The 26,569-nt window shown below is 56.5% G+C and overlaps 1 protein-coding gene across 5 annotated transcripts in view; it reads right to left on the bottom strand.

Moving 5' to 3' along the window:
• Positions 1–280: 280 nt before the first annotated feature.
• PLEKHG3 (pleckstrin homology and RhoGEF domain containing G3) overlaps positions 281–26,569 on the bottom strand; it is a 40,993-nt gene continuing 14,704 nt past the window's right edge. The window contains exons 2-19 of one of the 5 annotated variants that reach the window (XM_028116041.2): positions 15,970–16,359; positions 14,715–14,812; positions 13,418–13,487; positions 13,030–13,076; positions 12,769–12,919; positions 12,549–12,680; positions 12,122–12,304; positions 11,451–11,543; positions 11,130–11,216; positions 10,837–10,870; positions 10,418–10,516; positions 8,051–8,140; positions 7,547–7,585; positions 7,099–7,118; positions 6,275–6,607; positions 5,684–5,800; positions 2,371–3,769; positions 281–1,657 (exon numbers count right to left, since the gene is read on the bottom strand). In XM_028116041.2, coding sequence (XP_027971842.2) covers positions 915–1,657; positions 2,371–3,769; positions 5,684–5,800; positions 6,275–6,607; positions 7,099–7,118; positions 7,547–7,585; positions 8,051–8,140; positions 10,418–10,516; positions 10,837–10,870; positions 11,130–11,216; positions 11,451–11,543; positions 12,122–12,304; positions 12,549–12,680; positions 12,769–12,919; positions 13,030–13,076; positions 13,418–13,487; positions 14,715–14,812; positions 15,970–16,320 — 4,086 coding nt within the window. In that variant the 5' untranslated portion in view covers positions 16,321–16,359 and the 3' untranslated portion in view covers positions 281–914. Of the gene's footprint in view, positions 1,658–2,370; positions 3,770–5,683; positions 5,801–6,274; positions 6,608–7,098; positions 7,119–7,546; positions 7,586–8,050; positions 8,141–10,417; positions 10,517–10,836; positions 10,871–11,129; positions 11,217–11,450; positions 11,544–12,121; positions 12,305–12,548; positions 12,681–12,768; positions 12,920–13,029; positions 13,077–13,417; positions 13,488–14,714; positions 14,813–15,969; positions 16,360–26,569 lie in introns of those variants that run through there. The other 4 variants (XM_028116092.2, XM_088024572.1, XM_028116157.2 and 1 more) reach the window with 4 other exon arrangements.

Raw genomic sequence — 26,569 nt, forward strand, 5'->3', positions numbered from 1 at the left:
TTCATTTTCCTCACCTTTTTCGGTCCAACTCTGGTCCTTGAGGATAAGAGCTCGAGGCTGGCACGGCGTTGTTCCCCCCACCCGCTCCCCCACCAGCACAGGATGCCAGGCCGGGGTGGCTGGAGAACAGGTTCCCTCCTGCACGTGGCAAGCACCCTGGTGCCTTATGCTTCTTAGCACGGATGACGAGGGAGGGAATGTGGAAGCAACCACCCCCACAGCCCGCCTCGGCCAGCTCTCCCCACCCCGCAAGGCCCAGTGAGGAGCCACACACAGGTCGGTTGGTGAGCAGCAGGTATTGCACCATTGGCAAATAATGAAATGTATATACATTAGCAACAACCACAGGGTCAGCAAGACAACCTACAAAAGTACCTGAACCGAGTCCATTACATTCTTCATGGGAGAGGAATCAATAACAGAAGAACACACACTCACAAACACGTGCACATACAAAGATACCACAGAATGGAAAGCAATAAATTACGGGCCTTGTTCCTGCCTGGATCCTAAGAAAAGGCACAATTAAAGAGCAAAGCCTCCCCACGCCACTTCCACGTCTCCTCTGGGTGGGCTCCTCAGCCTGGCGGTGGTCAGCCCAACACCAGAGGCCTGAGCACGGCTTGCTCTCCCTGGAAGAGGAGAGCTTTAATATTCAGCTTCTTACTAGGGAAGAACTATATATAAGGGAAGTGGCACACTGGCCTCGGTGGGGAGAAGGGCTCAGCTGGGCCTGTGAAGGTTGCCATGAGCCCCGGGGAGCACCGGGGCATTCCCAGCATTGCTGAGCACACCAGAGCATTCTTTCAGGGGCTCACGTGAGCAGGGGGAGCCCAGGCTTGTGGGCAAGCATGCCAAGGTTCCTCTGCGTCCCCACCCTGCTGCACGGCTCCTCCCTCTCCCAGGACTCAGAGTCAACCTATGGAGTTCAAGGCCTGGAATTTCTCCCTCAGGTTTCTCACTCGGCCCGGCTGGCCTGGGTCCGCTGGGTCCGCTGGGTCCCTGGGACCCTCTTCCTTTGGCCAACACTCCGGACTCCTGGAAATTCCAGACTCCTGGAAATCCAGGCCCTGTCCCACCGTGGCTGCTGGTGAGCTGGGTCCCTGCCCATTGCGTTCCTCCAGCCCTGCAGCGGGGCAGGGCAGGGGCCCCTTCTCCATGACAATCACCCGCCGGTTGTCGTCGAGGGTGAGGTCTGCGGTGACGTACAGGGTCTCCTCTCCGACTGGCCTGTTGTGGGGCACCCTGCTGGGAGGCTGGGTCTCAACAGCCTCTGGGCCCGCCCGGCCCCTCCTGGCGCCCACACTGCAGCAGCGGCCCACCCTGCCCGCCAGAGGGGGCTCCAACATGTTCTCGGGCACCGAGCGGCTGCGGCTGACAGGCGGGCCGCGGGGCCGGATGCCCTCAGCCTGCAATGCCTCGTCATGGGAGGTGTACTTGGAGCAGAGCTCTCGGACATCAGGCCAGCTGAAGGTCTCAGTGTCGAAGGGGCTGAGGGGGCTTCGAGAGGAGGGTCGGACCCCAGGTGAGGTGGTCCTCAGGCTGGCAGCAGGGGGGCTGAAGGAGAAATGCCGAGGAGAGCTGGGCTTGGGCGGGCTGTGCTCCTGGGCCACCGTCTGCTCAGAGCTGAGGAGGGACAGCACCGGCTTTCTCTTGCCTGTGAAGAGACAGTAAGTGGACTGAATGGCTGGGCGGGAGGGGAGAGGGCAAATGAGGACTCTGCCCTGCCTTCTGCTCACGCTCCAGCCAAGGCTGCTCGCTGGGGTTTTGGTTGTGAGGGGAGAGAAATCACATTCAACATCTCCGGCCCCATTATCAAAGGGCAATGGGAAGGGGGGGGGCCCTGGGTGGCTCAGTCAGTTAAGCGTCTGCCCTCAGCTCAGGTCATGATCCTGGGCTCCTGGGATCGAGTCCCACGTCAGGCTCCTTGCTCAGTGGGGAGCCTGCTTCTCCCTCTGCCTCTGCCCCTCCCTCTGCTTGTGATCTGTCAGATAATAAAATCTTTAAAAAAAAAAAAAAAACCAATGAGAAAATGAAGAAAAGGCAGTGAACAGAGTCAGGAGTCTAAGGAAAAGATGAGAGCCTCTAGTCTCCTGGAAGAGAGGGCCCATGGCCACGTTTCCTCCCAAGGTCTCTGCTCCACAGGAAGGGCTCGGGGAGGGCAGTGAGGAGGCTCAACCAGGGCCACACACTTGGCCTTGGTAGTTAAGACTAACCGCCAGGGCTCACACCACTCCTGTGTGGAGTCCAGCCCTCTCTTTGGTCATGGATCTACAGGGGTCACTTTCCCCCAGGAGCCAACCTGCTCCTAAAAGCCTCTTCCACCCCAGACTTGCAGGAACGGCCCACTCCCCACCCGGGTAGTTGTACCCTTGCCGCCAGAGGGCGCTCCGGCCTCCTCCTGCAGGCAGGGAACGGTGGGAGCTGCCTTTCCCCACTGTAGAGGTGGCCTGGCTGTCACAGATTTGCTCTTGATCCGGAGGCTGTACTGGCGGGCAAGCTGGTAGACCTTGTTCTTGACTCGCTCGCTCATGTGGCCGTCCATCACGTGGGAGAGTTGGACGATGCGGGGGTGCAGCGGAGTCACCAGCTCCCCCTGGACACCACTGCTCAGCTCCTTCACCAGCTCCTTCAGCTCCCGGGCCAGGTGGGCTGCGCTGGGCCGCTCCGTGGGGGAGGCGCTCTCAGGGGAGGCAGTGGCCGACTCCTCAGTGATGGCCCCCAGCTCGTGCTCCTCCAGGATAAAGAGCGGTTCGTGCAGGTCAAAACCATTGGCCTGGCCTTGGCGGGGCCCCTGCAGATAGCTCTCCCCAGGAGACTCCATTCCCTCCCAGATCTTCACAATTTCTGAAGATGGCCGGAACTCAGCATCTGTGATAGGAGCTGGCTCCCCTGCACTTGCCTGGCCAGGTCCTGGGAGGTCAAACAGAGCCCACGAAGGCGGCCGGGAGCCCACCTGCCTCTTGTGCCCCAGCGGAGCCAGAGGCTCTGGGTCCGGCCTGGGAAGGTTGTTGAATCTGGAAACAGAGTTTCTCACCAGACCCTTGGGGATATAGGAGAGGCTCTCCCGGCGCCGGATGCTAAAGCCCACATCGTGGTGCTCTGCGTTTTCATAGTAGCTCTTGATTCTGTCCAGCAAGAGCCGATCTCGGGTGGAGAGGGTCGACTCCTTCTTCTTGCAGGAAGACCTGTCGGGCTCTGCTGGGCAGCCTGGACTCGGGGGCTCCGTCCCATTGACCGAAGGGCCACTCTCTGCAGCCACTCCCACAGTGCTGTCCACCTCTGGGGGCGGCTGTGAGCTGAGGGCGTCCGTGGTGCTGCCGTGCCGGGTCGGGCCCTTCTCGCTGCCCTCAAGGCTGAGCACACTGCTGCTCCGGCTCGCCAGCCTCGGGCTCCCAAAGCCGCTGGCCTTGCCGTCCTCCAGTGCCAGGCTGCTCCGCCGAGAAAAGCTGCTGACGAAGCGCTCAGCGATGATGCTGGCCTGGTCCAGCACAGAGGGCGGCAGGAGGCTCTCGGTCTCCTGGGTAGCCCCCATGTCCTCCTCCTCCTCCTCCTCACTGCTCAGAGCCTTAAGGTCCTCAGTGCTCTCAGCCACCACAAAGTCCACCATGTCACCCGGGGGGTCCAGCCCCAGCAGCTCCTGGTGGGCATCAAGCTGTGCTTCCAGGACTTCTGGAGACTCTGTGTCTGAGGGCACCTCCTCAATGCTGGGAACTTCCATGGCAGCAAATACTTCCTGCTCCATTTCAGGTTCAGGGTCTGGTTCAACCTGGGATAACAGAGCTGCTATGAGCCAAAAGCCTCCCTCATGAGACCCAAAGGAGAAGGGGACAGCATGGCCTGCTCAAAGCCCAGTGGGAGATTATGTAGTTTAGGACCAAAGGCAATGAGAATGAGCACAACTCGAGAGTGGCAGAGGCAGGCCCTTACAGAGAGGAACGTGGTGATGTCCCTCAGTCATCATGCAGCTAGTGGCCTTGGGTTGTAAAACCCAAGGAAAATTCTAGAAACGCAGATGGGGTAGAGTGGAGGCAGCTCTCAGTGACAGCCTGCCTGGGAGCTACAGGGACAAAGTGGGAGCACACAACACAGGGTATGCCTGATAGAGAGGCAGCTTTCTAAAGCCCTATAGAGACCACATAGGGGTTTTTCTGGGTTCAAACCCAACTACCGCGAGTGGCCACGACCTCCTGTGCGAACGAGGCTCCAGAGGGCAATAGGACCACATGATAGAGTCCCATCAGAGCGGGTGAAGACAGGGATTTGGCTCCTACCAGCCAGCCTCTGGCCGTAGGCACAACGTTTGCCTGTGCCCAGGAGACAGGTAAGGAAGGAAGGCAATGTAAGAACCTCGTCCTGACCACCTTGAAGGTCATTTGAACCACGAAACCAGCCAGTACAGGCAGCTTCCCAGAGGGGCCTTCAGGAAGAAGAGCGACACTCTCCATTCTGAGGAACCAGACCTGACCCCAACTGTTCTAGTCCAGAGTCTGCAAAGCAGGACCCATGGTCGCGGCCGGCACCACACTGTGACGAGCCACAAGTGGCTTCTGAGAACCTGCAACGTGGCTAGTCCAAACTGAGAACAGCTGGAAGGGTAAAATACACACCAGATTGCAAAAACTTCATACAAAGTATAAAATGTCATTAATAGCGGGACACCTGGGTGGCTCAGTTGGTTGGGCGACTGCCTTCGGCTCAGGTCATTATCCTGGAGTCCCGGGATCGAGTCCCGCATTGGGCTCCCTGCTCAGCAGGGAGTCTGCTTCTCCCTCTGACCCTCTTCCCTCTCGTGCTATCTCTCATTCTCTCTCTCTCAAATAAATAAATAAAATCTTTTAAAAAAAATGTCATTAATAGCTTTTCCCATTGATTACATGTTGAAATTATAGTTAACATTCAATAATTAAATAATTTGTTTACACGGCTGCTAGAAAATGTAAAGTTATCCATGTGGCTTGCTTCCTGTTATCATGGAACAGCACCACCCCAGACTCCTATCCAGTGTCAGGATCCTCAGACCTGCCCGGGTTGTGAGGTCTGCCCTGGAGTCAAGGCCTCATACACTTTTTCTTGTAACTTTGGGAAAACAAAGGTATCGGTTCCACCCACAGACAGCGTGGGGTGTCAGGAAGTGGAATGCGGGCTTCTAAGTCACAGACTCTGGTCTGATCTCAGTTCTGCCCCTCAGAAGCTGCCCGACACCAGGCACGTCACTCAGCTTCTCTGAGGCTCTTTCTGCCTGAGCTGTTGCAGGGAATAGAAGGAAGAAATAAAACATTGGACGTGTAGGAAGTGCCCAGTAGATGTCAGTACCCAGGGAGGCACAGTCGTGAGTGCAATGTCTGGCCAGCTGGCAGGGGCAGGGCCTTATGGCCTATACAAGGAGGCCTGGCTGGAGGGACCTAAAATCTGGTCATTTCTGCGAATATGGCCCTTGATAAGAGACTGCGTCTTGTCAAAAGGGGTTTCTTTTTCTAATTCACAGAAAGGGGCTACCTGCTCACCCCACCGTATGCCCAGAGGCCAGACAGGCTTCCTAAAGGGCCAAGAGTCCGGAGAGGGGAGCGGGGGACCCGTGTCCCCATGGGCCCAAGAGGAGAGCCCGTCCCAGAAAGCCCCCCCCACAGACCTGCGCTCTGGGCACTGCCGCACTGGCCCCTTCCGCCCACCGGCCACTCACCTCTGGCAGGGAAGAGGAGGTGGACTCGAAGCTCATGCGCTTCTCGGCGCTCGTTGGAGACCGGCCGCCGGACCTTCTGCGGCTCTTGGGGCCTTCGGACTCCCTGTGCCCCTTCTCCTGCAGCAAGCAGAGGGCCATCGTCAGCTCCTGGGACAAGTGGGAGCTCATCCCTTCTGCAGCCCAACATGGGCGAACCTTCTGAGCCCTAAAGGGGCTGGGCTGTATTGAGAGCCAGCCTGAGACCTGAGCCTGAACCGCCAGGTCTGGGGATACAGAAATCCCTGCCGGGTGTGCAGCCTCCGAAAAGCCCAACCCGCTGGCCCCTTCCAGCCCCACTGGCTTCTCCCCCTTCCCCACCACCCCCACCCCGTTAGTCACGCTCACTGGGTAGGACACTAGTTCACGCCCAGTACTGAACAGCACACATGCCAAGGGCTCACCAGGGCGTGACAGCGGGCAAGGGGTTAGGTGCTGATGGCAGGAGCGAGGGAACAGGACAGAGGGGTGGAGGGCAGGGCAGAGAACTCCCGGATAGGCATGCACTCGCCAGGGAACATGCAAGGAGGAGGGGAGATCAAAGAGACACCTCACCATAGCGCCCCGGGAGAAAAGTAAAGCGTTGGCCCGATAGTGCCAGCAGTGGAGGGCGGCCAGCAGGGAGCTGGCGAAGTCGGCTACCTGCTCCGCCACTGCCAGGCTCTCCTCCTCCTCCGAGCCTGGGGGCTCCAGTCTGGCCCCCTTCTCGCTGCCTTCATGCCCTGCCAAGTCCTCCAGAGACACCTGAAAGGCCTCCTCCACCACCTCCTCCTCCACCACCTCCTCCTCCTCCTCCTCCTCCCGGGCAGCCCCTTCGGCCTCCGGCTGCAGGCCCTGAGCACAGGGAGGCCGCCCGAAGTCCAGGAGAGCGCCGGCACTGCCTGCATGCTGTTCAGAGCATAAGACCCCCTCGTGACCAGGCTCTGGGCAAGCCCCCTCCTCCTGCCAGTGGCTCGGGGTACGGAGGCTTTACACAGAGAAAACTGCGCCTAAACACCCAAGCCCTGGTCTCCACCAGGGCCCAGGGAGGAGCAGGGTGGGCGTCCTCAAGGTGGGAAGCTGGGACCTGGGAAAGCTGGGGCTGGGGCCTGCTCAGGAACTCAAGACCCAGAGAGGCCTGCCTGCACCAGAGAGAGAAAATGGAGAAGATCCAGGCTGGGCCACCACCAGGGTACCATTCCAGGAAAAGGGTATGGAAGGATCCCCAGGGGGCCACGGCTTATTCATCTCTGTGACTCTTGTGACAGCCGAGCACACAGTAGGGGCCTGAAAGGTATTTGCCGAATGCGCGAAGACGACGAGAGCCGAAGGGACCAGGGCACTGACCTGGCAGTCCCACCCCCTCTGTCAGGCCAGTCCTCTCTGCCCACTGGCCTTACCTTCATTTCTGCGGCTCTGGCTGCACCCACCACGGCCAGGTCCCAGCACACACAGGCGGGGAGGGGAGAAGAGATCGGTAAGCAGGAGAAAGAGCCTCTTTACAGAGACCAGGAGCCCCCCAGGGAAGGCTTCACTGGGGCTCCTGTTCCCAGAACCTGCGCCCGGTCTCCCGGGCTTTGAAAGGAATGACTGACAGAGCAGAGGCCCCGGGGGACACAGGGCAGCACAGGTCTGTGCCCCTCACTGTGACTGTTACCCGAGGACAGGAGTGTGCGGGAGGGAGAGCTCAGCCCCCTCGCCACACAGCAAGGGGGGAGGCCCACCTCCAGGGAGGGGGAGAGGCAGGGTCCCCTCTAAACTGTCCTCAACACCCAGAGGGTTACCTGTGTCACCTCCCTGCCCCTCCCCTAGAGCTTGCCAGGAAGGGCTGGCCATGCTCACACTCACCTTTCTCACTGAGTTGCCTGAGCAGGTGTCTGGTTGGCTCTGAGAAGGAAAGCGAGTGGACAGTCAGTTCGGGCCTGGAAACAGCTGTGTCTGGCCCTGGTCCCATGCTCACAGCGCCACCGCCACCACCAGCTCAAAGTCCACTCCAGCCTGGCCCCCCTCAGCCCTAGGGCCTGAGGGAGGCTGCCCTCCTACCTACCCCACAGGGAGGCAGCGCCCGGGCCACCCCCATCCAGCACCAGAGACCTCTGCTGTGACTGCCAGCACCCCCCGCCCCTAGGAACAGCGCCACCCAGAATCCCTGCATTAGTGCACCCCGCCCAGGGCCCTTTGTTCTGGAGCTATAGTCCCAAGCTGCCTCCTTTCAGACCAACTCACCACATTTCTGGAGAACCTCAGCTCTACCTCAAGCCCCACCCTCCCTGCAATAAGCACATGAGCGCATTAGCTACACCCAAGGCCAAGCCCCCTTGTAGCACCCCAGCTGGAAAGCAGAGGTCGCACCCGACTTCCTACGGCCGTTAAGGCCTGGCTCGATGAAGCCTCGCTGCCTGCTGGGGAGTGTTGCCCGGATGAACGAGGACTGACCAGGCTCTGGGAACAGGATACAAAACACACCCATTAGGCTGATGGTGTCACCCCTTGTAATCCCAGCCTTTCTGGGAACAGACCTGAGAGAGGCAGGCAGGGATAAGACGACATGTGTCCAGGGACTCTCCACAGAGTCTTGACCTTAGCCCACAGTGTTCTTGCACAGCTGGTGTTAACCGGGGAGCCCGCTATAAACTCAGAGGCGTAAGGGAATTCTAGCAGGGATTCACACTGCAGAAGTTTCTTCTACTGAGACGCGTGTGTGCGTGCACCCGATCTGCACAACCAAAGTACGCTGTGAATCCGATTGTTTTTAGAGAAATACAAAATGCTCTACTCTTTCATCTTAACACTTGCAATCAAGAATATTTAACAAGTGACAAGTGGTGACAGCAGCACCTCCCTTATCTAGAGCATCCTCTCTGCCCATCTCAGCTCTCTGGGAAAAGGAGGCCCGGAGGCAGAGTGGGTGACTCCAAGCTTGCCCCAGTGGGGCCCCATCTCCCTCTCAGCAACTTGCTGGCCTTTTTTTTTTTTTTTTTAACATCTTTTTTTTAAGTAATCTCTACACCCAACATGGGGCTCGAACGCACAACCCCGAGATCAAGAGTTGCACACTCCACCGACAGAGCCGGCCAGGTGCCCCTTGCTGGCCTGTCTTTACCCACACTTCTCACAAGTTCAATCGACTGATTTCAAACAACAGAAGCAGGGAGAAGAGCCGCTCCAGGCGAGGACTCTGCGACAGACAAGAACCAATGCCTCCGGGTTAAGGGTGGACACCACACCTCCGGTGTGCAGCCGCCATGGCGACCCCCAGCCCCAAGCAGCGCACACGCCCAACGGATGCTGTCGCACCTGCACCAGAAAAGGCAAAGTTCAACAGTGGTCGGCATCCTCTACCATAAGAGGCTCAAGGGATGAAGCAAGTTTTAGATAGACGTTTGTTTCATAATGGTTAGAACTCAAGTACAAAAACAAGCAAACGGAACCTGACTCCATCAGGGTTCACAGGCTGAAATCTTGGTTCTGTGGAAACTGAGCTCTAAAATGACTCACTGCCCACGTGCCCCAATAGCCACAGTGTGGGTGCTGACATCATGACAGGCAGTACTGCGGTTCCTACCACCACCACCAGCTCTTCCATGAGCCAGAAGCTTCCAATTCAAAGCTATGGCAGGTTAAAGGGGAAGGCTAGAGGGACAGGAAGAGCATCATAGGAGAAAGGAAAACAACAAGGGCCAGAAACTTACGAAGTAACACCCCCCCAACTGGGGGCTTTTCACGTAGGGTGTCATAAAATGTTTGCAACCATCACAAATTTGCCTAGGGTTCAAGGTCCACTGGGCGTAATACCAAATAAAACAAAATCACAAAAGCTTTCCAGAGACCACTTGGCTCCACCCTCCAGAAGACCAAAGCCCACATGTCAATCCCCAGAGTCGTTCAGGGGACCCATGGGTCATGGCCAAAGCCCAATGCACCCAGGAGACCCACACCAGGACAGTGGGCCAGTCACTCCCGAAATCTTCTCTCCAGCGGTCTCTGAGACACTTCTCACTCCAACTCTCACCTCCTCTATGTTTGGCGGTGCCCAGCTGAAGCTAAATCTGTCCCTGGGCCTCAGACTGAAGAGCAGAGTACAAGCAGACAAACAGACGTAGAAAACACACACCCTTATCACCCCAGAGCTAAGAATAAAAGCAAGGTTTTCTCTTTTGCAACAGACGATTCATTCCAATAAACCCAAGTACATAGTAGCAAGCCCAGTCATGGAAGAAAACCCAGCAGAGGAAAATGGAACTTTTTCCTGAGACCCAAAGTAAATATTTCCTGTCTGGATTTGGTGCCACTTGATGTCTAACTCGTTTTCCCCACGTCCTGCCTCTGTTCTGCTCCAGAACTGGGCTGGGGATCACCCATGACGTCTGAGCGTTGCTCCTGGCTGAGTCCCAGGATTCTGAGAGGCAAAGGAGCAAGGTTTTGGTCACAGGAAAGCTAAGAAGGAGCACAGAGGCCTGAGTGAACAAGCACCCTCAGGGCCCTGGAAAAGGTGGGCTGCTCGGCCCTGGTGGGCAAGAAGGGCCCGAACGAAGGTGCCTGGGAGGGTAGCAGAAGCACGGGGACATGACGTGCCACATGTGCCCGGCGACCCTCCCTCCTGCCCTTTCCTGGGATGTCCGGGGAGGGAAGAGCCAGCCCCAAATGCTGCTGCAGATAGTCCCCGTCCTGGTCAAGAGTCCTGTGAGGAAGCCTCTGCCCACACAGCCCTTCCCTTACCAGACTGCCGGCGCCCCTGGCGCGCATGCATGGACACCTCATCCTGGGAGGACCAAGCCTTCTTCAGGCGCTCTGGGCTGCAGCGGTACCGACTGGGATCTGCCCACAAGATTGACAATTAGCCTGGGCCTGGACTCTGACCATCCCTGACCCCACCTCTGCTGCCTGCCCCAGCTCCAGGGGCCAGAAGCCTCCAGAGCTCCCTCCTCTTCCAGCTTCCACCCAGAAATGTTAGGCAGTGGGGGGGTCCCACCTGCCAGCAGGACTACACCCTGGATCCTGCAGTAGACTCCTAGCCCTTGACAGAAGGAGCGTCCCCATTCTCCCTGCTCCCTGGAATAGAAGTACCAGGCAGAGCTTTCCCAGGATCTAGAGATGTGGCCAGTCAGGGAGAAAGCAGGCAGAAAGAGCACACTTACAGTAGGAGTCCATTTCCAAGATGGCTTCCTTGGCCTGGAAGGGAAGGAAACGCACACAATTACCACGTTGCTGTGCACGCACCTCTCTTGGCCCACCGACTTGCTCTTGCTGCACTGGGACACCCCACACCCCGTGGTGCTGTGCTGAAGCCCACGGCACCTACTGCACTGACCCCCGCCTCGAGTGAAGCCGACGTCCAGCAGTAAGGCACTGGTGGGCCCCTGGAGCTGGCTGAGGGACACCCTCTCCCTGCACCCGGTCACGGGGCAGGTGGGGCACCCCGGGAACTCACCTTCTGGGGGATAGTGGTGTGGTGGTTCTCCAGGATGAGCCTCTTGATGTGGTGAGTCCAGCTCCGTTTCTCCTCCGCTGTTTTGGCCTGGAAGGACCGAAGGGAGAGGGAACCAGGGTTATTACCACAGGCCGGAAGCCGTCAGACTTGGGCCATGTCCAGTGCCTCTGCCCTGCCAGGGCGCCTCTGTGAGGTTACCTGAGCTCCTCAACACAAACCCGAGACACGCCCACAGGAATCCCTACCTTGCAGAGGGAGACTATGAGGCCCAGCTCAGCTGAGCGAGCCGAGGTGGCGGCCGTGTTCCCGGCCCGCCCTCACCTGAATACTGTACTGCTGCTTGCCATGCTTGTAGTGGGTAACGGTGAAGCACAGGGAGTCTCTGGTGCTTTCGATCAGCATCAGGGAGGAGCCCTGGGGCAGAGGGAGAGCGCAGTCAAGCACACGAAGGGGTGGGGGTAGGGGGGTTGAACTGGGGCCCCAGCCCCTCAAGACCATCCGGGGAGACAGGGAGAGTAATCTCAGAAGGATGGAGCTGGATCCACCCCAACCCGGGGCCTACGAAGAGGTCAAGAAATGGAGCCTGGGGGCGCCTGCTAGCCTCGGACGTTAGAGCCCGAGACTCTTGATCTCGGGGCTGTTAAGTTCGAGCCCCACATTGGGTGAAGAGATTACTTAAAAATAAAATTTTTAGGGGCGCCTGGGTGGTTCAGTCGTTGAGCATCTGCCTTGGGCTCAGGTCATGATCCCAGGGTCCTGGTATCGAGCCCCACATTGGGCTCCCTGCTCGGCGGGAAGCCTGCTTCTCCCTCTCCCACTCCCCCTGCTTGTGTTCCCTTTCTCGCTGTGTCTCTCTCTGTCAAACAAATAAAATCTTAAAAATAAATAAATAAATAAATAAATAAATAAATACTCAAATCTTAAAAAAAGAACGGAGCCTGGCCCACTACAAGGGGGGAAGAGGGCAGAGGCCATGACAGCAGCCTGGCTACCGGGATATGGCCCTTGTAGACAAAGTGATCGCCTCGCTTCTTGGTGATGAGCAGCGCTTTGTCAAAGAGGAAGAAGGTCCTCTCATTGCGCACACGGTGCACGCGGAACGTGCCCTCCAGGACGAGCTCCCCGTAGATGGTCAGGTCCGGCCCCTTCCAGTTGATGAGCAGCGACTGAATCTCCTACAGCAGAGAAGCCCCGACCCCCAGAGTCAGGCTGCTCGTGACCCTCTGGGGACGACACAGAACCCCAGAAACTCCTACAGACACAGACACCACCCGCATCCATCAGACACACACTGCCACAAGGGCCCCCCCAGAGAAGGCTGCCCTGCAGGGAAACCCACCCTCGCGGCTCCCCGCAGCAGGGTGGCTGCACCCCGCCCACCAGCCGGCCCTGTCCCTCCAGCGACCAGCCCTGGAGCACCTGGAGCCGGACCGCATGCTCGTGTCTCCTCTTCATGTCGTTGATGTACCAGGCCACACAGGTCATGGTGTCAATGGCATCTTCCACCACCTCGAAGCCATCCTCTTCTTCATCAAAATGTTTGGCAATTTCCTGTGTGGGAGACAGGTGCGTAGGCAGCCCAGACTCAGCCCTGCCCCTCCCCTGGCCCCCCACATCCTCAGGAAGACCACTGGACTACCTGGAGCAGCAGGTGGTACTTGAGGATGCGCTGCACAGGCTTCAGCAAGTAGGAGCCCAAGGGCAGAGAGTGCTGTAGTAGCTCCTGCCGGTCCCGAAAGAACTTGGCCTGTTGCTTGTCCCGCATGCACTCGGTCAGGGCGGCCACTGAGCTGGGGGTGGGGGAGAAGGGGCCATCACCACCTGGGAAGGCCTACATAGGGATGTGGGGTGCTCCAGGCCCACAAAATAACTCTGTCTCCCCCTCCACCCCAATACTCACTTGGGGTAGTTGTTGCAATACTGAGTGTAGATATCAAACTCTTGACTCTAAGAGGAGACCAAACAAAGATGGTGATTTCTGGGAGACTCCCATTTGACTCTAAACTTGGGTATACCAAAGACATGGCCCTGACCCCCCAGAGCACACTCGGCCCTCCTTTCCCTGAACACCTGCAGATCCATCTTTGGACCCATCTGTCTGGGACATCCCATCCACCCAGCGGCCCCTGGCTCTACCCCAGAATGCCCTTCCCACAAGACAGGGCACCGGGCACTTCCCCTGGACAGAGGCCTCCAGGACTCACACATCCTCTTAAGCTGGGCACTCCTGTGCCTCAGAGCCCCCAGCAAGGCGGGACAAGAGGCAAGGACCCAGCAGCCCCTCTTACCCTTTCCACGAAGCAGCTGGCCACAGCCACGGGATCACCGTTGCAGCTGTCCAGGTCTCGGAGTAGCTGGCTGGGGGAGGGGAGAGGGGTCATCAGACCTCGGACAGCACACAGCCTCCACAGCTACCAACACGCCCCCTCCCCAGCCTCCTGGTGCCCAGATACACAGCCAGCCCCGGGTGTCATGCCAAAGAGTCGGGGCGTCCATCCTCAAAGTAAGCCCCGCCCAGGCCAGCAACCATAGAGAGTACCCCGCACTGCCGCAAAGATGGGGAGCAAAGAACACCCACATGCTCAGCAAGCAGGAGAGAGGGGACACCAGTACCCACCTTGGGAGGGGAGACAGCTCCTTTGCAGGCAGGAGTCAAACACACAAAGGCAGAGATTAACGGGAGAAGAAGAGAGAGAGGGGACTCCCAAAGGAAACAAAGGCCCCCAATTCAAAAGGATGCAGGAAAGGAGAAACAGGGTGAGTCCCAGTACCCCCAAAACTTAGAAGGGGCGCTATGGGAACCCTAAACACAATGTTCCCCGGACACCTCCTCCTGTGCACCTTTTCTCCCGACCCCACCACCCGCCAGCCCAAGTCACCCTGCACCTGTTCTCCCGGACTTCTGCAGCTGGCCCAGCAGGAAGCCCCTCTGGCCCATATTAAAGGGCCCAGGGTAAGGCTCCTCCTACTACTGACGCTGTCCCCTCAGGCACTGCCCCTCCCAACCAGTGTCCCTTCCCTGGGGAATCTGTGGGCCCAGGCAGCAACACACCAGATCCTCGAGGAGCCCCTGGTGCCCTGAAGCAGCCCCTCACCAGGTTTTGCTCAGCCTCCCCCATCACATTCTGCCTGGCCTGTCATTCTCCTAATGGGTCAGATTACCCCCAGGGAGACTTGACTTCCCAGGGGGTCTGTGGGAAGGTGAAGAAGAAGTAAAGAGATGTGCAAGTGGGCAGTGATGATGGGAGAGACAGAGGGGCCACACAGGTACAGGGGGAAGAGCATTACATGCCAGAGGCCAGCAGGTCCCTGAGGGGGCGCTGGCCCAGGCTGGACCCAACAAGCACACGGCCTCAAACGATCTAGCACATTAGCCCCAGGGCACACGGTCCCACATCCCCCTCTCTACTACAGGGAACTAACGATTCCGCTGAACAGGGATGGACCACCATTACCCACCCTCGGCGATCAGGCCCCAAGCCCACATATCACAACCCAAGAGACTGGGGACATCCAGGGCTCCTCCTTAGGCCCCGAGATGGGCCTCACAGGCAGAACACGGTGTGTGTTAGGCCCATTCCATACCTGTTCAGTGCATAGATGTTTTCTATGTTCCCAAAGAGGGCGCTGACTTGTTCTGGTTTCAGCAGCCCAGGCGTGTCGATGATCTTCAAGAGGTAGTCCTGTGTGGAGGGAGGCATCAGAACCCAGCCCCTCCGGGTGCAGTCCTGTTTCCCCACTTCCCGCAGAACACCTCAGCTCTGTCCTGCATTTACAATGACAATGTAACCTCACAGACATCGCCTATTGTACTGGGCTGGAGAGCTCTCCTCCCCCGACCCCACCCCCCCGTCAAAAATCAACATCCATTCAGAACCTCAGAAGGTGACCTAATTTGGAAATAGGGTCTTTGCAGATGTAATCAGTCAAGGATCTCAGGACAACAGCATACTGGCTTTAGGGTGGGCCCTAAATCCCATGACGGGTGTCCTTATAAGAGGAAAGGACACTGAGTGACACACAGAAGGTGGCAATGGGAACATGGAGGCAGAGGCCAGGACAGAACATCTACAGGCCAAGGAAATCCAAGCAGCAACCACCTGGCAGAAGCCGGGAGGGAGGCATGGAACACATTCTCCCCCCTCAGACCTTCCAGAAGGACCCAGTCCTGCCAATATCTTGATTTCTGACTTCTGGCTTCCTACCCCAACATAGAAGAAACTTCTGCATTTTAGCCCCCAGCTTGTGGTGATTTGTTACAGCGGCTCCAAGAAACAAATATGTCTCTCTCCACCACGAACAGAGGGTCTCCTCAGTGGCAGCCACCCAGCCACCTGCCCAGGGGCCCCGCGGGGTGAAGCACGTCGCACTGGTCCTGCGGAGGCGGGGGGGGGAAGGGGGGACTCTTCATCTCACAGAGGAAGAACCTGAGGCTCAGAGGCTTATGCAGAAGCCCGAGTCGCCATAGCCAGGAAACAGCAGAGCAGGGATCTGGGCACAGTCGGGCAACATCTAGGCCAGTTTCCCCACTGTGCTCCGTGTCTGTGAGCACAGCGGTCCCTGCCCGTCCCCACCAACCATGCCCACGCCCCGAGGGTCTGCAGGAGGTTCTGCTGGCCCAAAATGAGGCAGCACGAGCAGCCTGAGGCTCCCCCAAGAGCAGGAGACGTGAGGCCTCCCCACTGCTCCATGGGAAGCAGTCTGCTTCTGACACAAGCTATCAGGGAGAACTTTCCCTCCAGCGGTGGCAGTGGGTTTACAAGTGAGCTGGGCCACCCGGAGCTGGAGGCCAGCCCCACCGCAGCCTCAGCACGGCAGCCGCTCGGGCAGCGGGCCTCACCTCCACGATGCTGCGCAGGTCCTGCACGTACATCCGCTCCGTCTCCACGATCTCCCGCACCACTCGGCCCAGGTAGCTGAGCTTGTGCGCCGGGGCTGCCGGGGCCCGGCCGCTGAACGGGGACAGCGGCCCCCTCACGCTCAGCCAGCCGCTGGAGCTGCTGCTGCCGTTGGGGGGACGCCTCCTACTACCCGGGGAGCCCGCCCCGTTCTTGGCAGAAGCCTCGGAGCCACTGGGCTCCTCCATGGCACCGTGGCTGTCACGGGAGGAACCCGACGAGGACGTGGTCGAGGTCAGGCTCACCGGCCGCTCCTGGCCGCCATCCTGGCGGAGGGAGGCAGAGACGGGCATCCTGGCATCGCTGCCTGGCGAGGGCACTCCAGGGAGGTTCTGGGGGGGGAGGCGGACAAAGAATTAAATCTCAGAATCCTCACGGAAACAGAAAGTAAAAGGCTGCTGGGGGAGGAGAGAATGGGGAGTTAGTATATAATGGGTACCGAGTTCCCATTCTGCAAGAGAAGAGAAGTCCTGGGGATGGATGGTGGTGATAGAGGAGGAACAATGTGAATGTACGTAATGCCACTGAAACACTATACACTCAAAAAGGGTTAAAATGGAAATTGTACGTTTGTATATTTCACCACAGTTTTAAACACAACTCTGAATGTCGAGAAGGTCCCTTCCCTCAGACTCCACAAGTATGCACAAGGATGCCCAAGTAACATCCCTTCCTGACTGCCAACAGCTCCAGCATTCCAAGGAGGAAAGGGTGACTGCATCCAAGGACAATAAAGGGCTCAGAAAACCGAGCCCCAGGAGAGCAGAGAGGACATCTCCGCCAGAGCAGCAGTCGGGCTGCCTTCGGACGGAACCCCAAGCCCAGCCCCATGGCTCCGGCAAAGCACCCAGCCTCTCAGAACCTACCCCAGGGCTGTGTCCTTGAGGATGCAGCGACCTGCTGCAGCAACAGGTCTGAGTATGGTGCCTGCCACGGGGCAAGGTCTCCATAAGCCGTCAAAACAGTGATAATAATAACAATTGTCAAAAAGCACTTCCCAAGTGCCCACTTGTTGGGGCCTGTGCTGGGGTCACCAGCAAGGACAGCTGAATATCTTGCTCTTATGATCTAAGATGACACACATACATGCCAGGGGGGAAGATTCTCCTCAGGATTAGGACATCTCTGGGGGCACCAGCCATTGCACCATGAACGTGAAGCCTTCTAGATACTGACAGGGGAGGCAGAGGAGAGAGTACAAAGGCTCCCCAACCCCCAGCACCTGGTACAGGCCCTGACTCACCCCAGCTCCCAGAGCACAGGAAATGTCCCAGGGCTGAGCCACCGATGAGTCTCTCTAAACTCCCTTTAGCACAGCAAGGTCAGGCAGCCCAGCAGACAGGAAACTGCTCCCAGGTAAGGCAAACGCAGCCTCAGGTGGACTTTAGTCCCTGAGCAGGTGGTGCTGTTCACAGGTAGACCCACCTGGAAACTGGAGCAGTAAGTCTGGGAGGGGCTAAGCCCTCTTGGGAAGGACAGGGACACTTTACCCCAACCCCAGCAGACCACAGCTCACCAACACCACTTTCCAGAATGTGTATTTCATTGCTGTTTGCACAAGGAACAAAGTTCCAGAGCATCACCCTCACTTTCACTGCCCCAAAGCCTTCCACCCCTAGCTCTAGGGCTCGGAAATTACTAGACCACAGGCTAGAGCTACAAGAAGGATCTAGGTGCCATCACTCCAGTAACCCTGAATTTCCCCCTGCTTTTCTATGCCCCTGCTATGCCAGCACCCCTGGGCCCTGGGCTCTGGCTTTTGCAAATGTTCTCTCTGCCTGGACATTACTCCCAAGTCCCCGCGCACCCCACTCCCAACCCTGTCTATCCCAAGCCATACCACCCCCCAACCCGTCACTTATACCCAATCCTCAGGTTTCAGGTAAGGAGCCAGCCCCCTTCTAGAAACCTACCCCCAAAACAAACCTGGATGCCCCCTTCTGCATACTCTTACAGCACCCCAGGATTACCCCTACCACTCCCTGTGTGACTGTGACTAGTTTGAGATCCCCTGCCCTAGACTGTAAGCGACCCAGGCTCAGGGGCCTTAAGGGTGATCTGGCAAATGGATGATGGTGAACAAACTCGTGCGTCTACTGAGCTAACAGTCAAGAGCCCAGCAAGGACCCTCTCCAGCTCAGCACCCTGCCACTGCAGGTCTCAGCTTGGGCAGAGGGAGGGGTGTCACCTCCCTACTGATCTACAGGAGCCTCTCATTTTGCAGATAAGGACACAGTGGCAGCGCTAAAGCCATGCCTGCCTTCTCCCTCCCTTCCGGGTGCAACAAAGGAGAATTAACAGGCTCATCTTGGTGAAACTCTGAGCATCTCAGAGGAGAGCCCCTTGGGAAATGCAGCACTGTTACTTTTTCCTCCCTCCTCAAAAGAGCCTTTAAAATTAACCAGCTGATGGGGTGCCTGGGTGGCTCAGTCGGTTGGGCATCTGCCTTTGGCTCAGGTCATGATCCCAGGGTCCTGGGATCAAGTCCCGTGGGGGGCTCCCTGCTTAGCAGGGACCCTGCTTCTCCCTCTGCCTCTGCTGCTCCCCCTGCTTGTGCTCTCTGTGTCAAATAAATAAATAAAATCTTAAAATAAGTAAAAAAATAAATTAATTAAATTCAATTCAATTAACCAGCTGGGCCTTTCTACAGAACCAGCCCACAGGGTAACACTGTGTCATTTCCGCACAAAGACAAAGATCCAAACTCCACCCCAGTCCTTAACCCCCAGCCCTATGGGACTCCAGTGTCCTTCAAACCCTGCTGCAGTCAGGGCCCCCCCACCCCCACTGTCAGTCGCAGCTGGAACAATGGGGCAGAAACTTACGACCTAAGACCTTTCCCAGATCAAACCTGGGGTCAGTCAGCCCCCACGGGGATGCTAAATGGCAAAGGCCCAAGTCCCAGATGGATTTCACAGCTGGCCAGGTCAGTTTTAAAGTAAAAGATTAGCCACAGCCCCCCTTCACCCCCCCCACTCTCAGGGGGGCCTTCTGAGGGTCACTCTTTGGGGACCCCATTGCCCTATGAACCCAGAAACAAAAGGAAAGCATCTTTTCTCCCTGGAGAACTCTCCTCTGGTGGAACGCAGCCGTCTCCCCGCAAAGCAAGCTCACATTGTCCAAGTAGTGCCATGCCCAGCAAGCCCCCGGGCTGAGACGAGGCATACCAGCTGAGCGCTGAAGCGTTCTAAGTGCTATGGCACAGCACGCCGCTTTCATCTCCTAACAGCTCTGTGAACTTGGTCCCACTGCTACCCCCATTTTACAGGCACAGAAACCTGAGGCCACAGAAGTAGCATGTGATGGAGCCTGGACGTGTACTCGGGCACACAGGCTCAGTGTTCCTGCCGCCCTGCCCCTGCCTGTGGTCTCCCTAATGGATTTCATACAAGCCGGGGCCACAGGCAAACGATTAGTCACAGGCCTGGATGCTATGGCTCCGCCTCAGCCTAAGCTGTGGGGAACTTACTAAGTCTTGAAAGATCATAGCTTTTAACATGATACTTCATTTACCCTACAAAGGCCGTGGAGGTAAAGGAATGAAAGTGAAGATTCCTTACAGCTATTTCTAGACCTGCTACTCTGTGACCTCTGGCCATTTACCCTCCTGTTGGAACATGGTAAAATACAGATTCCAGGCCAAAGGGTCGCAGGTCATGGAAAAGGGAAAAAGCATGAGGTCACCAAGATCTGACTATAATTCCTTGCATGAGACGAGATCTGCAGGGACCAGAAGACCCAGGACCACGTGGCTCTCTAGGACAGGCTTGCTGGAAAAGAATGCAAAGACCCAAAAAGGGAGGAAGACAAGCACGTGGGGCAGTGAGAGCAACAAGGCAGAGTCCATGGGGGCTGTTGGTAGGACCATCGCACTCAATTTTAGTGCATCCTGGTCCTAAAAGCCTGCGCCCAACCATTACTGTGTATGTACTTCAGACTCCCAAAGAGAAAAGCACTAGTACCCGCCCACATGTCCTGGGCCAGAGGCAACCTTTCCTTCCTCTCCACTAGTATCCCCCAAATTGCAAGGTTCTCCTCAAAGCCAAGATCAGAACTCAGGGTCTTCAAAACTCATCCGGAAGACACAGTCTGGCTGGGGAAGTGGGAGCCTAAAGGAGACAGGCAGAGAGCGGCCTAGCTCCCAAGCCAGATGCACACGCCTACCTCCTCCTACCGCACCCAGTTTCCAGTTTTCCGAAGTCTCCCCCAGCCGTGACCTCCTCCATCTCTCAACATGAGTCAGTCCAATCATCAGTGAATCAGTCTTCTAGAAAACTCGGTATCTCCAGTCCCACACCTGTGAAGGTCCCCCAAGCCTTTCTTTTTGACGGACGCAAGAAGTGGCTCAGACACAAATCTGTCTGGCAGGGGCGGGGGCGGGGGGGGGGGTTATGACAGGAGAGGAATGTTTCTTTTTTAACTCTCTCTATATTTAAACACAATCCACACCCTTCCTCTGCCCACACCTCCCCAGGTTACCGGCCCGCCCTTCTGAGGACCTTCCCTGAATGTCCCCAGGCAGAGAGGCAGGCTGCAGCAGGCCCCTTGGCTTCCCAGCACAGCTGACTGGGGTCAAGTCCCACATCCTTCTCTTCCTCAGTAGGCTCAGCACCATGCCCCCAACCTAACCCATACCCCTGCCTCCAACAGAAAAAAATGACAAAACCCATATAATTAGCCCCCATGTTCTATCCTCAGGCTTCCCGGTCACTGAGGCAAAAGGACCCTGCTCCCCCACCCCCAACTTCAGAAAAGATGGTCTCAGGGGTGCCTGGGTGACTCAGTTGGTTAAGTGGCCGATTCTTGATCTCAGCTCAGGTCTTGATCTCAGGGTCATGAGTTCAAGCCCCATGTTGGGCTCCACGCCCAGTGTGGAGCCTACTTAAAAAAAAACAGAAAAGAAAAGTAAGATGGTCCTACAGGGGCACTCACCTGGAACCTTCTGGAGAACCTCTCCTTTTCTGGTCCTGAGGAATCCCCAGGACTCAGCAACATTCTCTTCTGGCCCTCCCCTCCCTGGCCAGCAGGCTGCTGTGGAGAAGGCAGGAGAGGGAGAGGCGCACTCTCCGGACAACCCTCTGTGCAGGCCAGCTCTGGAGATGCCCCAGAAAACAGTTTGCTTCAGAGAGGCCGGCTCCAGGTGCAGAGGAGGCTGATGTCATCCTTTCACCTTCCGCCCCTCCCCCCACCCCCAAGGAGCGGAAGCCCGACACACCTGTGCTAGAGGCGGGCAGGGACGGAGCAGGGGGCTCTCCCAAAGGCAACTGCTCCAACATCCGCCAGCCCTGCACACCTCCCCAGGGGCTCTTCCATCTCTCAACTACACCTCCTACACATTCCAAAGGCTCTCCAAACCTAGGCAGCCAGCCGCCTTTGACCTTCCCCAGAACGATGGCCCCCATGTCCCCCTTCAGGATCTCCTGAGAGGGTACCAGAAGGAAGCAATAGAGAAGAGCTACAGCGCCTCCAGACAAGCACTGCAGGAGCAAGGGGAACAGCCGCCGAGATCTCAAACTGGGGTGCTGAGCTCACTGGGCTGTGCTGCCAGCCACAGCTCAGCGCCACCCCATGCCCAGCTCGGCCGGTCTGCTCTTGCCACTCCGCCTCGGCCACACCAGCAGGAGGACACCTTTCACCACAGCCCAAGGCTTTCCGGGGCACAGGACGGTCCCTTTCCGGAGCAGTTTCCTCCCTCGGGCCTCTCTCAGCCCTCTCCGGAGACTCAGGAGCTCTAAGCACCCTAAGACAGGACAAGGGAAGGCTCCCTGGGGAGTGACTGTGTTCGATATGTTCAATGTGAGCGGCGTGACTGTCACAGAGGCTGTGCAAACAGTGTGATCAGGGTTTCTGGGCCACAAACCCAGGCCAGCTGGCTCAAACTCATTTCCCCTCACAAATGTAGATTCCCTCATGAATTCCCTTTCCCACCACCCCAGAGCAGCAGGGGCCACCAAGTGTGGCTGGGTCTTTGAAGCGGGACTTCAGCTGCGGGGAAGGAAAGGGGTCGTGGCTGCCAGTGAAGTCCTCCCACCTGAATCCTGGGAGGAAGTTTGAGCCTACACCCTGAAGTCCAGAAAACTCCCTCAGCCTGGCCTTGCAAGGGAAGGGAAGCCCCTGGCATCTTGTCTCGATGGGAGGACCACTTGCCCGCACCTCACTGTTCCCACCACCCCACAGCCCCAACATTTGCTCATGTGGTTTCTCATACCTGGGATGTGTCCCAGACCCTCTCTCCCTACACAAATTCGGTCAGATCTCCTCCTTCAGAAAGGCCTCCTCAGCCACTTCCAGCGCATCCAACACACCCACTACTGTAGACTTCGCCCCCCACTTCAAAGAATAAGCACATCCTAATCATCCCTGGATATAAAAACCCACAGATGTTGTTTTATTTATTTTTTTTTTTAATTTTATTTATTTATTTGACAGAGAGAGACACAGCGAGAGAGGGAACACAAGCAGGGGGAGTGGGAGAGGGAAAAGCAGGCTTCCCACGGAGCAAGGAGCCCGATGCGGGGCTCGATCCCAGGACCCCGGGATCATGACCTGAGCCGAAGGCAGACGCCCAACGACTGAGCCACCCAGGCACCCCCAGATGTTGTTTTATACGGCAAGAGAGACTTTGCAGATGTGATCAAGTCGAGGATCTCGAGATGGGGAGATTACCCTAGGTTACCTGGGTGGGCCTGGTGTAATCAGAAGGGTCCTCACAAGAGGGACGCAGGAGTTGGAAGCTGATGTGCCAACAAAAGCAGAGGGACAGACAGAAAGAGGCTGCCGGCTTTGGAGAGAGAGGAAAGGGACAGCCAGCAAAAGGATCTGGGCAGCCTCAGGAGGCTAGAAAAGGGGAGGAAACAAATCCTCCTCTGGAGCTTCCAGAAGGACCACAGCCCTGTAGACCCAGATTCAGTTCTGACCTCCAGAACTGTAAGATAATAAATATGTGTTGTTTCAAGCCACTAAGCTTGTGGGGTTTGTTAGAGCAGCCATAGGACACTAACACACACACACACTTTTAAATCTACTGACCCTGAGTATCATTTAAAGTGCTGGTCTCTGGGGGGTACCTATGTGCATACTTTTCTTCTGGATTAGACAGTAAAGGTGAGAGAGGCTGGGCCTGCTTTCTTGTACCCTCCCCTCACCCCCGAGAGAGCAATGTACATACCAGGTGCTCAATAAACACCCGTGGAAGGTCTACGGGCTGGTGCTGCAGCATCTCTCACCAGTCCCATAGACAAACAGTGGTCAAAACCAAGGGCTGAGCCAGAGCCTCCTAAACTAATGAGTGTCCATATTAGTCACTACCAGCAAGTTTCCAATCTGCCGTGAGGTACCCAGGAGCAGTGACTGCTCATTCAGCCTAGCAGGCTTGTCCTACTTGGCCCTAGACAAGGGACTAGAGCAAGGGCATTGCTGCCTTACCATCATGCCACATATCAAGTGACCAGCCACAAAAAACTGAGAAGGGAAAAATGGCCAAGGAACCACTCTGGAATTTGGAGAAGAGACTATAATAAGGTCCCCCTACAAAGAGTCCAGGAAAAGCTATCTACCAGGAAGTTTCGTATACGTACATACTAAAGGCACAAGAGAGCAATTACTGTTGATCAGAAATTGCTATTGCTCACAGCCAGGGTAGGTCAACGTGGCTCCCAGCACAGCTCATCATTAGGCAGGGAAATGACACAATGTCCCCAGAAGATGGAGCAGCTAAAGCCGGGGCTAGAAATCACGGACAGGTTCGGCGTTCCTAGAAGCCCCCCGTCTCTCATCACCAGGCCAAAAAAGGCTCACAGGACCTCCAGGAAACTTGCCCTGCACATGAGCCATCTTATCCCCACCACAGGGAGCAGGGGCTGCTGGTTTTGAGGCCTCTAGGCTCGGGTGGGGGCAGCGAGGAAATGTGAGCCACACCTTCAACACTTGCAGCATCTGCTGTTGCATCACGTTCAAAGGCACTGGAGAATCTCGGCAGGAAGCAAGTGGGCACAGAGGGGTCCCATGAGGACCCTCTGAGTCCCCAGAAGAAGACAGGATATGCAGGCACGTGGGTGCACGGGAGTCCACGCACTAAACGGATCCACAGGCTCTGGAGCCGGGCAGATCTGGTCTAAACCCCAGCGACTCCACTTGACTGGCCCCATGTGGGCTTGGGCAAGCCACCCGACCTCACGGAGCTTCAAGTTCCTCATCTGCAAAATGCAAACAAAAGCACCCGCCTGACTCGGTCTCCCAAGACAGAGGACACAGAGCGATGTGCACAACCTCTGCCGCGCAGTAAGCCCACCCCAAGTGGTAGGATGACAAGGACAGATAACTTACTGTTTGTTTCACAAGCACTGGGACAAGAGACTTTTTTTCTGATTTGTGCCTATAATTTTTACCCACATCTCAAATTAATAATAAAGGTAAAAGTGTTCAACTTGGTGAACTAGCACGACCTAATCCTCGCCCGCCAGACATTCATCATGTACAATCCCGACGCTGATTCGAACCATGATCTTATATGGGAAAATATAAAGCAATTCAGCTGGAAAGGAAAACAGTCTGATATCCATGCCCAACAGAAGGGCAAAGCAGAAGATGAAGTCTAAGTGAGTCAGAGTCCTTTGCTGCGGCAGGCAGGGCACATTCCTCCGGACTCCACAGGGAAAAACAACGTGTACTACTAGCAGCTGAAGAGGAACAAAACGACAAGAGGACACCAGGCGTAAGCAGGAACAGAACTGCAGGAAATGGAAGGTGGCAAAAGCACAAAGCACAAATAAGTGATCAGTAACAACCATCCTTGACACAGGCCCTTGGGTTTTAAAGAAAAAATGAAACCCAGCTGCAAGGTGGACATGTGAAGAACCAGGACATAAGACAAAAACTCAAGGTACGAGGAAAGTCTTGCTGTTCACCCATTTCCTAAATCACAGGGGATATCAAAGGGGGGGAGAGCAGCAAAATGACAAAATGAGTATGAGTGAGCCCGGGGAGACCAGCCAGCACTGCTCCAAACCCGCCCCAGCTCTGCTCTTCAGCAGCTGGGTGTTAAGGAGCAAAGCAGTGAGCAATCTGTGCCACAGTGTCCACCCTCTCATTTGGGGAGAACAGTCCCTGCCCTGCCGAAGTTGTGAGCTGCAGCATTCACTGGACAAGTATTTTCAAGCACTCACTTTGCACAAAGACACTGTGGCAGCCTTGTGGGAGACAGAGATGAATCACACACAGAGCCCGCTCTCAAGAGCTGATCCTCTATCAGGAGAAGCAAGACAAGTGCCCCAATGACAAAAGGAAGTAGAGAGTGGGGTCATGAGCAGTCTGGGACTTCAAGGCTGCCTCCAGTCTGGCAATTCGTTCCACACTTCTGAGCATGATGTTAGGCCCTGGGGACACTAAAATGCATAAGACATTGTTCCTGTCTTTGGAAGGAAATTCTGGAAGGAAAAACAGCCCTATTAACAAATTATCTACCAGGCAATGCCTTGAGTGCTGTACAGAAGCACAAATACAGAAACTGTGCTAACAGAAGAGGGAGTAGCTGGTGCTACGTGGGGCACCTGGGCAGCTTTAAAGGAGGTGAGACTTCAGCTGAGCCTTGAATGATGAATAAGCTTGTACTTGCCAAGCGAAGAAGAGACAGGAGGGTCCTAGGGGCAGAGCAGCAGCACGCGACAGTTGAGTCCCAAAAGGACCTGGACCTCCCCAGGACCCAGGGCGGCGGGCAGCAAGAGGCCAGGCTGGAAGGAATCAGACAGACTGGAGGACACTTGGGCAGTGGCTCTGTGGGAAAGGACACGCCCGAGCCGCGCCTAGGCGAACAACTACCGAGACTCTAGACTCTAGGAGATGAGGCATGAGAATGGGCCCTCTACGGCACGTGGGGCTTTGGCAGCAGGTGTCCAGAGCCAAAGAGTGTTCAGGAAGAATCCAGAGGACCAAGAAGATGCTGACTGTTCACAGAAGCATCAGGGAGTAGAAAGACAGAATGACCCAGGGAAGCATCTGCTAGAAAGAAGAACGAGACCTATTCCAACCCTTGTGTGGCAAGGGGAGCAACAAGGATCCAAGTAAAGGTGAAGAAACAAGCTCCGTGTAAATCACATGCTTCTGAAAGCAGGAAGAGTACGCCGACTCTAGAAAACTGAGATCTGGGGGCTTCGCTGGAAGACCATGTCCCATTGGGATTCCAGGCCAAAGGCTCTCTATTGGGCTGGGGGTCGGTCAGAATACATCTCACCTGAGGGTTTTCTCCCTTCCCCAAATTCTCACTTTCCCTCCCCAAACAAATTAGAATTAGGGGGCAAGGCTGCCAACAGGACAGCTCCCCCAAACACAACTTCCTAATTCCAAGCATGATCCTCCAGACCCAGAAAAGTGCATTCGTTAACGTGAGCAGCCCCCTTTTGTGAACTGCTGCCATCCGGCAAACCACCCTGGCCTGCCCCACTTCTTGGGCATTACGGCAAAAGGGCTCCGATGACCTCCCCCCCCCCCCCATATTTGCCCCAGATGCTGATCTCAGGCCTGGTGCCTGACCCAGAGAAGTCAGGT

This window comes from Eumetopias jubatus, unplaced genomic scaffold (genome assembly GCF_037043125.1).
Source record: "Eumetopias jubatus isolate StellerSeaLion01/CBP00866 unplaced genomic scaffold, mEumJub1_p1.0 scaffold_7, whole genome shotgun sequence".
Classification (NCBI taxonomy): domain Eukaryota; kingdom Metazoa; phylum Chordata; class Mammalia; order Carnivora; family Otariidae; genus Eumetopias; species Eumetopias jubatus.